General features: G+C 37.9%; 1 protein-coding gene across 1 annotated transcript in view; it reads right to left on the bottom strand.

Annotated features, from left to right (window-relative positions):
* Positions 1-7,907: 7,907 nt before the first annotated feature.
* Positions 7,908-13,237, bottom strand: part of LDB3 (LIM domain binding 3) — a 277,023-nt gene continuing 271,693 nt past the window's right edge. Inside the window, exon 14 of the mRNA XM_073596730.1 lies at positions 7,908-13,009. Within this exon, the coding sequence (XP_073452831.1) occupies positions 12,920-13,009 (90 nt within the window). The 3' untranslated portion in view covers positions 7,908-12,919. The remainder of the gene's footprint in view (positions 13,010-13,237) is intronic.

The following is a 13,237-nucleotide window of genomic DNA, read 5'->3' as shown; positions in this document are numbered from 1 at the left end:
CTATCACAGTATTTTGGTAACCTTCCAATTCTGCCAATTTTTTTGACAACTATGTAGGAGGGCAATGATATGCAAAACACCCACATTGGCAATTATCATCTTTCAACAGACTCTTGTAGACAGACTAATGAAATCTGATTTCTAATTGGCGGCAATATATTCCTATACATCTTTGCACTATATTAAAGTTTATGTAAATCCAAAATGTATTTTTTAGTATATTTTGCATTATGCCTCATCATATATAGTTTTCTTAAAGGCTAACTTTCCATTTGATAAAAAAACAATAAATGCACATCTTTTTTTTACTCTGCAGCCTGTTAAGCATTGCACCTGTGATCAGCAGATCATGGATGCAATGCCTGGATTCTACAGACCTTCGGTACAATGTCTGCCCGTGCTTTCAATATGGGCAGGCAGTCACTGAATGGCAAGAAGAATCAATGGACTATGAGAGTGCTTACCTGTGCCCTTGCAGTTCGTTGAGAACTACAAGCCGTCGGCTGGGGAGGGCAACGGAAGATGTAGTTCATTTATCATAGAACTCTGTAAATGAATGATGCAGCCCTGTGGATGGAGCCCTGCATGTCGGTGCTGGTTTAAAATTCTGACTGCGGATGCGGGGAGAAGGGGAGAAGGGAAGGAGGGGGGGGGTGGGAGGAGAGGAGGCAGGAGCTGGAACATGTTACATGTTCTACCCTAAATAGGAGTGGAACATGTAATATGTTTCAAAAGGTGAACTTATACTTCAAGCAAGCAGATTTTGTGAACTTATTTCAAAGTTTCTTAGACTGAGATGCTAACAATGGCCCGTCCCCCAGACAACATCATCTGTGATGAAACATGTAGGGTGGGGCTAAGTCAGATTGGTTGACGGCCGATGCCTTGATGTACCATTTGCAGCAACCCACAGGAACGCCACTATCTGGATGTGAGTGTCATATTTCCTTAATGTGTGTTTTATTCTTATCTGCAATTTTAAATAAAATCTGTGAAATGGTTTTACACCATGGGAGCGTCTTTTACATCTTGTCTTTTGAGCTAACTGGGGGACATGTCTCTGCATCTATCTGTTGCAGGATTGTAACATGGGATGTGTCAGTCCATCTAGGTAAGCGCTGCTAAAACTATCTGTTTATACAGGGGTCATTACAAACTGGTAAGAGCTGCACTGAATGTCCTTACACCGGGTGTTTGCTTTCTTTCTTATTGGTTGGATATTCTCAATGCATGAACTTCAACCGCTTCCGGAACGCCCAACGCATATATACTGCGGCAGGGTGGCCCGGCTGCGCAAAATCACGTACCTGTACGTGATTTTGTGCACGCGATCTGGGGGGCGTGTGTGCACAGCTGGAGCGCCGCTCCCGCTGTGATTGGATATAGCGGGAGACAATCAACGGGTCCGGTGGCCGCGATGGCCGCCGGGACCCACCAATCACTTGGAGGAAAGGCAGATGTAAACAAGGCAGACCACTGTTCTGTCAGGGAGTAAAAGGGAGATCTTGTGTTTAAGCTAAGCTGAAACACAGATCTCTCTTTTCGTCCAGTGCATCCACTCTCCGCACTGTTGGAAAGCTTTTCCCAGGAGCACATTTAACCCCTTGATTGTCCTTGGTGTTAACCTTCTCCCTGCCAGTGTCATTTATACAGTGACAGTGCATTTTTTTAGCACTGATCACTGTATTGGTGTCACTGGTCTCCAAAAAGTATCACTTAGTGTCAGATTTGTCCGCCGCAATGTTGTAGTCCCGCCAAAAAACACTAATCACCGCCATTACTAGTAAAAACAATTAAAAAAATAAAAAGTCCATAAATCTATCCCATAGTTTGTAGACACTATAACTTTTGTGCAAACTAATCATATTACGCTTATTGGGAATTTTTATTTTTTTAAATTTTTTTGTTTATAACGCAAAAAATAAAAACGGCAGAGGTGATCAAATACCACCAAAAGAAAGCTCTATTTGTGGGAAAAAAAGGACATCAATTTTATTTGGGTACAGCATTGCAGTTGTCAATTAAAGCAACGGGGGTCAGGAAGAGGGTAAAACCTTCCGGGCGTGAAGTGGTTAAAAACATGTGTTGGTGTTATTTTGGATTAGAAGATTTTTTTCTTCCTTTTTAAACACATATTTTTTTATTTTACTACTATGGACTTTTAGTGATGATTTTTATTCACAAGCTTTATATACGTATTTTGTTATAATTTATGTATCACTCGATATGTCAGCTATTGTTATGTTTGTCATTTGACACTTTAGTGCTGCACCTCATTACCATACACATCTTTAGAGTTAATGTATTCAAACTCAGTGCTGGCAGCTTTTTGTTGTTCTTTTTGCCCAAGAGCAGTGTTCTCCATTTTTTTGGAGATGCTAACAATACTAAGTCACCGTCTCTCAGGGTATCTTTGTCAACCTGCCATGCACACTCCTTCAGTTGGCCATCAGGCTGCTTAACAGGTGGACAGAAGGAAGGCACAAACTTAATAGGCAGTTCAATGGCCAAATGAAGGCGTGCTTGGCATCCTGTCAATGCTGCTGCTAATTTTGAGGCAGTGGTTTAGTGTTACCAGCCTGCAACTACAAGTGGATCTCCAGCCAATAGACTTTGCAACAGGTTTGCTGAAGAAAACTGTATACAGGCATGATGACAACAGATTTTAGGTTTACATATACTTTAAATACAGGCCTTTTATAAAAAGGACAAAATAAGATCAACAGGTGGAGAACCAAGATAGGATCCAAAACTTGTTAAGGTCAGAGAATTAAAAATGGACACTTATTATTGATGTCCTTATTTAGGTTCTCATGGGACACTAAACTTTTGCCAATAACACTAGATGTTGACTAGACTGGTGGTAAATGGGCAGGTGTGGCCATGAATAACTAGACAAAAAAGGTGTCTGGGCTTTGAATGGATTACCTGAGCAATGAGACCCACAGCAGTGCTTTCCATTGGTGCTCACACGGTACTTTTGTCCTTTCCTTTGCTCTATAACTGAAGAAAAAAGTGGGTCCATTTCCAGGTAATTTTTTCCAACAAGTTAGGAATTTCCCATGCAAAAGCTACCTCTAATTGTAAACAATGCTCAAAATTGTGAGCATCTTTTTGTATTTATTTGCCTGTTTGTAGCCACATTTAGTCATGGCTTATAAATACCGGTAATATAACTTGGCCAAAGAAACAGTAAATAAATCATGTTGTAGGTTGTTTGCTAAATGAAAAGTACATGAAATTTGGTTCTCTAAGAGCTATTGACTGATTCTGTGCAAAACAATAATTACAATTATTACAATTACAAAGCAATAATTCTCACTGTAACTTACACTTGTGCTAATATCAATGGAAACGTGAACTTTCTTCTCTAAAGCAAAACACAAAATAACAAGCCTCTGTGTACAAAGTAAATAGTTCTATGTAGCAAAGCAAATTTGTTTCACATTTAAGTAAGCCTGTTAAAATGTAAAACCCTTAAAGCTAGCATAGGTTAAATGCCCTCCTGGGGATCATGGGGGAAGGGGGGTGCCCATTGCACAAATTGCGGCCTTTAGCTTCATGTTGGAGTTCTGGCATGCCCTCTTGCTAGCTATGCGCCTCTTTGTAGCTCAAGAAGTTGTTCACATTGCATTAAGGAATGCAGGAGGGTTCTTCCAGCTCCAATTTGAAGCTGAAAAATACAACTTACATATTAAGCCACTAAGATGTGGATGCGAAGGAGAACATTTTGTAAAAAGGAGTGTTTACATTTATGTCTCGGTATCTGCTTCTATAGTATGATGGCTTTATTGGTTTTACATCAGCAGTTTTATCTTATATTGCAGTGTTAAAAATATCAACATTTTTTTATTGCTCTTAAAGGCAGTGTTGGCAAATCTGATAAATCTACCAGCTGTGGAAAAGCAGAGTAACTCATAGTAAGCAAGCGCATCAGATTGTTCTAAAAAGATCAAAAATGGTTGCAATTAGTTAATGCATATCTGCATAGTGTTACATTGCCCAAATGAAAACATTCTTGGGCTTATTTAAAACTTAACTCCAGTCAGGTAAAACTAAAAAATCAAGTAATACAGATATATATGTATTAAAAAATCAAATATCTTTTTAGATGCACCCATTGTACGTATCTAAATTTGAATTGGTATCAGCATTCTGTTATCCCCTGTACAGCAGGATCCCAAGTAGCCAATCAAGATTGCTGCATGTACATTTGCTAACAAGGGACATGCTCACAGGAGGAGAGAGCCGAGTAAGCAAAGGGATGAGCTCATTGGTTTGCTGCTGTTGCTTCATTGTCCAGTTACAGGCTGGTTTCAGGGAGGGGACATGTACTACATATTGTAGTAAAGGAAAATCAGGTTGTCAGCCTGACTCTGCTGCCTGGCAGAGCTGTGAAGCTTCAAAACTGGATAGACAAAAATGCAAATACTTTGGCAGGTAGAACCACACATTTAAAGGTATTTTCAACTGTAAATTTAGCTGGCTGTCTGGAGTTTAGCTTTAAACATGATGTAAGGATCACTAATGTGCAGTAACCTACTAACAAATTACTCGTATTGTAGGAATTCACTGGTAACGTGTAAAATCTGTGTTCTGGTTATTTTGTGTACTGCATACGTACTATACTAATACATGTGTATACATTACATGATTTTTGATATATAATCCATTAAAGAGCAGCTCCTCCCAAAGCTATTAGTTTTGCACAGTTGGTGACACACTGAGCCACATACTAGCTTCTCAGCAACTTCACTGGGGTGATGGCATCACCCAAATTCACTGAAAGGCCAGTGACAATGGTGCCATTTAAATTCACCGCAACTGCAGTGGCAACATGGCACCTGCAATTTTCCTGACTTCCCAGTCAATTGAAAAGTCAGCTGATGGTATCACAGTTCCCAAATAGATTCACATAATGTAGAATACACAGATATTTGGGATCCATTTGTAAAAGGGTGACACCTTTTTATTTTGCCCTCGTTAGGCCTCATGTACACTGCTGCTGGTAAATGGACATTCAGAGGCAGTTGGCAGCTTTTTTCAGCTGCCCCTGAACTCAACCAATGTTATCTTATGTGTACACGTACACAGGTTAGTTTAATGTCATTTTTAGGCAGTTCTTTGAAGGCAAAAAAATTAGTTCAGACACCGAAGTTTCCAACGTTTCAGACGCCAAACGCGGCTAAACGCGGTACTGGCATTTAACTGCGTTTCGTTTACAGGCGTCTTTCATTTTGGCTATTTTGGGAAAAAAAAAAATGTTTTTTTCAAAAGCTTCTAAACGCAAACGAGGCAAAACACCGCAAAACGTGGCATGTAAACGGATGTTTTAAACGTGGGTTTTTATCTGTCAAGTTAAATCATTCAGGAGAGGTTGTAAAAACGTCCCGTGTACATTAAGGCTTAGGGAAGCAGAAACGACTGCGAGGGAAACTGTTGCTAGAGAGATCCAAAGAGCTGCAAGTTGCCCATACAAATCTAACAGTGGGAGCCAGCCTCTAATCACATTCTTTCAATTGTTAATATTCTACGTATTAACATCTACGCTAACGAGCACCAGAAAATCGGTGACCATTTTTTTCTGTAGGAGTAAATGCTAGCATAGCTCAAGCACTTAAATGCCTTTCTTTTAAATAGGGCTGCCACCAAATCATCTGAATCCAGAAAGTGAACAAAATCTTTGTATTCCTGTGAAAATGTAAAGGGTAGAAAGTATTTGCATTGTGTGTGTGTGTTTTTTTTTCTGTTTCACATGTTTTAAGTAGCAACCCGTATATTAAATTTAAATATTCCTATTTAAACCCCCTTACCTAAAAAATATAATAAATAAAAACATTGCTAGCTATGTTTATATGCAACGATACTCTAAAAAAAAAAAAAAATGAAGTGAAATAACTAATGTTTGAGTTGCGGCACAGCTGTTTTTCAGCACACCGATGACTCAAACAAATTACACCTAATCTAAAAACAATACAGAACTTCATAGGTCCTTGCGTCCTTAAACAGATACCCATCTATTTTGCATACAAAGTCTGGATTCTGCAGTTTAATTCTTCAGGACTATTTAGAATTTGTAATTCTGTGTGGTCACTGCCCTGGAATTGTCTGAGTGCTCCATTTATTGCTCCCAAACACAGCGTGTAAAATCTTTTACTGTGAACACTACTATATAGTGTGTAATGCAATTTATCGCAGCTTATTAGTTCTTAAATGCAGTGGCTGTAGTAGCTTTATTATTTAGTTTTTTGTTTTACCTTTTTAGGTAATCCTGTAAAGGACACACTTCATGTGCTTATGTATCCAGAGAAGGAGCCATGGTTTTTAAACAGGCTGAACTTGCTTCCCTATGTTTATCTCCATAGCATAGTGGGTTGATGGGCCTAGCAGTTTACATAAGAAAGATAAGGATAATTGTGCTTTCACTTCAGCTCACGGTAAGTGGCAAGTACACCACATTTCTGTTACAATCAAGTATTTTCTGTACTTGCGTGTTCTTAGCCTGAAAATAGAAAAACAATGCAACCACCCCATTGAAGAACAGGTAAGCTGCAATATATCACATTTTTGTTTTTAGGTTTATTCTTCTAATAGGTTCTAGAAGAACTTTGGACTTTACAGGAGTGATCAGACAGCCCATACTATAACAGGTTCAGGAGTGTAACTACTTAGCAAAAATGCTTATGAGCCTTATCTCAACAGGTCTTGGCTAAATTTTCCGACTTTGGCACATTTAGAATCTCACTGTGTCTTTTAATACTGAAAGTAGTTTTATTTTTGGACAGTGTATGGATCACAAAACCTCCAAACAAAATTTTCTCATGTTCTTGTAACACACAATACTAGTGCATATGAGTGAATGTGCTGGGAGGGCAGATGGTTAATGTATTCTATGCAGAATACACACATATAGCATGTATCTTCCACCGACTGGAACATATGTTGTCCTATCACCAGCCCCTGCACTACATTTTGTAGTATCATCATGGTTTTAAGGTAAAGTGTTCTGTGCTAGCCTACATTATGTGCATGCGCCCAGCAAGGGCTTGGTATGACAGAACTGCATGCAGTCAGGCCACAGAAGACAAGAATACCCTTTGGTTCCTAATCCCAAAGAGACGCTAAAAATAGTAGATAGCTGGGTTTTACATTATAACAGTGATTATTTCATGCCTGATCATTTTTAAAGAGAACCTGCTGAGCATTTTGAATTAAAAAGTGGTGTTTTTTCTCCATGTTTTATGTAGCATTACTAAATGTGTAGGTCCTATTTATACAAGCAGTGTATCCAGATAAATCTTTGTCTAGTGCATATAAATATATGCAGGAGTTATGTAGTTGTGCAAGTCTATAGTTAGTGCTCTTGTAAACACAAGCAATTTTTCAAAAATACTGGATATCTTTAATACAATAGTCCGAAAGCCATTATATGGCAACCTCACAATGCAACAACAAGTAAACAATCTAAATATATGTGTATATATTAGCCCAAAGCCCAGCATGGCTTTAACTAGGCCAATTACTTTATTAGTCATATTTTCCTACCAATAACATGCAGTGCATACCATTGGAACAAGTCTATGAGATTAAGGCACAAAATACACTAAACTCCTCTGTGTTGGAACATAGAGATAAACAAAAGTAAAATGAAATATGAACATACATTCGTCCATGCCCCAGGTGTGAACAAGTATGCATATTTTGTACATTATTTTAACTTTTTGTGTTATATCACCTGATCCTTTTTTAACAGCAATATTTAGAAGTGCTAAAACCCATGTGAGACAGGTTAGAATAAAAATACAATGACTACTGGACCTTTTGGAGGTTTAATTCCCAGGGTTATTGCACATCTAAATTATTTTTCTTTTTTTTTTTTTTTTTTTTAGCAAACGTAAACTAAGGTAAACTAAGGTAAACTAAGGTATAGAACAGGGGTCTTCAAACTGCAGCCCTCCAGGTGTTCAGGAACTACAATTCCCGTCATGTCTGTGAATGTCAGAGTTTTACAATGCCTCATGGGATGTGTAGTTCTGCAACAGCTGGAGGGCCGTAGTTTGAGGATCCCTGGTATAGAATATTCACACACCAATAAATAAAGCTAAGTTTTTTAGCATACTATAACTGCACCAACTGACTCTAAAATCTAAATTCTTGTTACTTTTTCTATTTTTATATAAATATTTTTAAAATTTCACAAAAACGTACTTATTAGTCACAGTAGAAAATATCAGGTAAAGTAGTATAGCTAGTCGTCTTAGCTACATATAGAATTTGGTTTTAATTTTCCATAAACTTTTTCTAAATTCTACTATTAAATATTTGTGTAAATAGTTCACACACTAAACACACTAAAAGGCACTCGTGTTATTTTGTAAAGTAAGAATAAATGTACTTAAATATGCTTTCTTTTTTCTATTGCTTTTCATCCCATTGCTACAAGAATACTGTATATGTAAAAGCTGCATATATTACAAAGTTTAAAAAAATAGGTAAAATAAAATGGTAAAGTTAAGTAAATGTATAATATAAATTAATTTTTATTAAAGCATTTACTGTAGCTTGCAAATTATGCTTTTGTTAAAAGTATTGTATAAGCATTAGGGATGAGCATGGGTTAGGTCCAAACTTAGGTTCAGATGGAAACAAGAAGGCAGCTGTAACAAAGGGGTGCTCGTCACATCCATGACCTAATATGGCCACATGGTCATATTTGGCAATGACATCATACATATATATTTGCAGTTGATCTGGCAGGAATGACTGCTTGATTCCAGTTTTGGTATGAAAACAAGTTCGGACCAAACCCATGTTCACCCAAAGTAAGCATGATTTGCTATGTAGCCTGTATACCATACTTCAGATTCTTAGACGTGTTAATCAATAATTCTAGGGTTTAACTTTCCCTGGGGACTTTTGGTCAGGTTGAAGGTGTGACCTACTTTGTCTCCTAATTTAGATTGAGATTGTTGACAAGAACGGTATTCTGACATACAAAATCTGCTTATATAACGTTTAGTAATTCTATAAATGCACTCATGCTAAATCATCACACAAAAGATACATCCACACACTACAATATTTTACTAAATCAAGGTTTGTCAGGCCAGCTTTGATACAGCACAACTTTCAAATTCTTAGCCTCTACTGGACTTTTTTCACTAGTATTCTAAATTACTTACTCCATGACCGGGCCATAGAAAATCTGATAATTTCAGGGAAACTATGCAAACATTCTGTAAGCCACGCTGCCCATATTTGTCATCTATATGGTTGCGGTGCATAGTGTTATGTAACTTGTCTTGCTTTGCAGCTTTGTAAGTATGAAAAAATGGTTCAAAGCACATAAAGGAATAATAAACCTACAAACAAAAATGTAATAAATTGCAGATTTCTAATTCTTGGATGTGGCGACTGCTTTCATTTTCTTTTATAGGTTTTTTTCTTTATTTTCACCTGGTGATCCAGCTAGAAAGTCTGTCATTTTTAAATATACATTAACAAACCAAGCTGCCCAGACAAAGTAGCAGTTTGAGAGTTGAGATAAAACATTTAGAACTGATAGGAGTGCTTTCAATGGTCAGCATTATTCAAAAATGTAAAACCTTTATCCCAAAAGGAAAAAAATCTGATGCTATATCTGCATATAAAGTATACGCTGGAGTTCAGCTTTCATTTGTTAGTGCATCTACTGTAAATCTGCTAGTCTAACACTACCAGTGGTGGCTGGTGCTCTATGTTCTGAGGGGGGCGGCAAACAAACCACCCCCCATTCAGTCGGTCAAACCTCCCCCCGGTCGCTCTGTCGGTCAGTCGTACGGTCAAACCCCCCACCCCACCCCTGACGCTTGTCTGTCCATCAGCTACGCACTTACCCCATCCAGGCCGTGGGCAGCTTAGACGGCTTCCCACTGCATCTCCTCGGCTCCTCCCCCCCGCTCCGGCAAATACAGTCCTTTCTCCTCTCCTGATTGTTAAGGAAGAGAAGCAGGAACACAATAGCGAATTATAATTCGTTATTGTCACACAACCCTTTTTTGAAGCCAATTAGAGCCTTAGGCTCTAATCACGTGCTTCAGAAAAAAAAAAAAAACATTGAAATACATGCGTCCGGGTCACTACATGTAGATTGGGGGCAGGGAGCATGGATTAGGGGGCCACTGAACACTACCCTCCCCCAGACTGACAATGTGCTATCCAAAGGTGTTTTCTTTACTACTTCATCCGGAATGCAGAAACCCTAAGACAGGAAGTGTGTTACTAGCAGGATCACCCAGTGAAATAAAGCAAAAAAGCTAAAAAAAAAGAAAAAGAATATGGACACCACATGTAAGCATTGGTAAGCTGCAATATATTACATTTTTTGTTTTGGGGTTTGATAGTAAAAGCTAAAAAAACCTAAATAGTAAAATAGCTTTAAAGTAAAAAGTCTACATGCATGTGCCAACATACCTACACAAGATATTTCCCCCTGCATCTTTACTTAACCTTTCATCCATCTCTGGCCCTAACTTTCATACCATAAAAAATACATCTACACTTTACCATTGAAGGATTGTTCATTAGTGTTCTTGTTCATTAATGAAACTATGCCTTGCCCTTGCAAGACAAAAGCCCTACACGGTAGCACATACATTTTCACTGCTCTGCTACAGTACCTCATGTAATGAGAAATATCTGGTGCATTCTGGTATGTGACTCACTCTTTTTCCTCCCATGTAACAGCACCATTGCTTGATTACTGGCCACTCAGGGATCTATTGGTGTCAGATGTAGGGAGAAAGCCTTTTAGTGCTTTGTAAGCTGCAGTTAATCAGCTTGTGGCTTATGCAGGGCATGGCAGGGGAGTAAAAAGGGGTTAGTCATGTGCAGCTGAGGAGGGCGGTAATTAAGGAAACCTGTGGCTTTGCCCTGCATGGACCAACTACAGGTCCGCTTTAAAGGAAACCTGTACTGAGAGAAATATGGGGCTGCCATTGCTGCTCTCTTTCTGAAAGTTCTTTTTCTGTCTGTCTGGCTTTCCTAAAGCAGAATGTGCCATAACTTCCATTCACCATCTTTAGATCAGTCTCAGAATCTACAACATTTAACTGGAGAGCTACTGGCATCACTTTAGCCCTCACTCTGGTTTTGTTTCTCAGACTGACATTGGCAACTCTCCAATGAGAAGCTGCAGAATTTTGTAAGACTGGCAAAATCAGGAGAAAGATGGTACCTCTAAGACTGACATCAGGAAAATGGAGGAGGACCTATTGTAACTTTTTATAATGGCTTTAAATCTGCAAGAATGTGATATAACCATAAGTAAATGGTCTAATTCTAAAAGGCACTACACTGGATGTGTATTTCAATTGTATGGCATTCAACCTATTTACATATGTATCTGTATGAACTGAAAACTTCACATTTATTGCCAACTTAGCTTTTCATGCACTGGAAAAGGGGAGTACCCTGTATAATGTGAAAATAATTTTTAAAGTTTCATTTTATTAGATTTTATCCTGATTATTAATTATTACATTGTGCACTTGCTTTAACCTCAGCTTTCCAATTGGACAAATGGCACAAATAAGAGTTGCAGTAATGCATTTTAGTGTACCTTCTCATATGCTTTGATTTAATCAATCCGTAAGCCTAGAAGGGAAACAAAACCTTGTAAAGCTGGGGCTTTGTAAAAATGTAATATATCTGAAGCATGTCTTTCTGCAAAGCTCTATAGACTGTAAATGAGAAAAGAATCTGTGCTGTATTATCTATTAAACAACACAGTGTCCCTACTAATAAAAATAGCAATATTTTAGAAGAAGAAAATCCTTTTTTTTTTTTTTAAATGATGGTTTGGGAATATTCTGTTCTGGGGAACAGACTATGTATTGCCCAATCCCTCTATGCTTAGAAAGGTGCCGGGGGACCATGATATAAACAGTAGAGCAGCACTTCCTTTTTTGGCGAAGATGCACTTCATTTATTTTAAAACACTATCCACGGCGGCTCTAAAAATACCATACATCTGGTTGCTTGGCACTCTGCTTATTTTTCTGCTAGGATTGCAGCTCTGTGTTCAATCTCCCATCAGCATCATCCGAACAATGACTTTTCCATGTACTTTTACAAAACTGCTCTAGAACTGTATATTTAATAAACCCTTTTGGCGTCAAGGAGGTAACTTTTCCCACAGCCGTAAATTCAGATCAGGCAGTGGTTATATACACAATGCGTTGTAATGTTTTAGAAACAGAGTTAACACATTTTATATTGTTGCTCTGTCACTAAACATGACAATTCAGGAGGCTAATTTAATACTGAAAGTGGTGCTTGATGTATCATTAGTGTAAACGATGGCCTTGACTTCGAGTTTGAAGCTTAAGTAATCAGCAATAAAACATTCAATCAGTTTCCACAATTTCAGTATCATTTAATACCAGTCACTAAAACCTAAAGTTCTGATGACTTTTCCAGAGACCATAGGATATTTGATGAAGCTAGCAGAAGATTCTATTTCTGTCAAACTTCAAGGATTGCTAATAATCCAGTGGTGACGAGTAAAAACTGCAAGGCATTTTTCCATGTGTCCATTTAGTTATACTGACTAATACTACACATGTGGTTTATACCCATCTACTAGAGCTCTTGATTTATATTTTATCAAATCCTTGCTAATTAAAAAAAAAAAAAAAATCACACAGGCGCAGCAACAAAGTTAGCTGTCAATATTACACATATGCAATTTGCATAGATTTCTTAAAACAAACATTTGCATTGTACTCTGTTGTATGATGGTATTGCTTTTTTAGATTTATAAAACTGATTTAACTGCATCATCATTTGCAATGGTGAAAACATGCAAAAACTTGTGTTGACCAATAGGCTTGCTTTTCTCTTAGCCGCTTGCCTCCAGCAAAGGAGCCAGTAATACTTCTTACACATTGATGGCGTGGGCATGCTTCTTGCATAGAGGCTTGTCCTTTTTAGAATAAAAGGGTTGGCCCTCCAGATTCACATGACAAACCTGTAATCCAAAATGATTATGTTATTTAATATGTTTCCTAAAGAATGTTTCAATTCATTAACATGTGTAATTAAATTAATAACTAAAGGACTATAGCCTGGCTTATACATTTTGTCTACTTTATTGGCCCTTACATGGCTAAGCACAAAATTATCGGACGTGGCAGAAAACTATGCTACTTTACATATTGCAGTTTTTCTCTTCTTTATTTATGCACATTCTAAAACC

The sequence above is a fragment of the Aquarana catesbeiana genome, linkage group LG08 (genome assembly GCF_042186555.1).
Source record: "Aquarana catesbeiana isolate 2022-GZ linkage group LG08, ASM4218655v1, whole genome shotgun sequence".
Classification (NCBI taxonomy): domain Eukaryota; kingdom Metazoa; phylum Chordata; class Amphibia; order Anura; family Ranidae; genus Aquarana; species Aquarana catesbeiana.
Note: the sequence above shows the minus strand (reverse complement) of the source record. Positions and strands in the feature narration are given on the sequence as shown.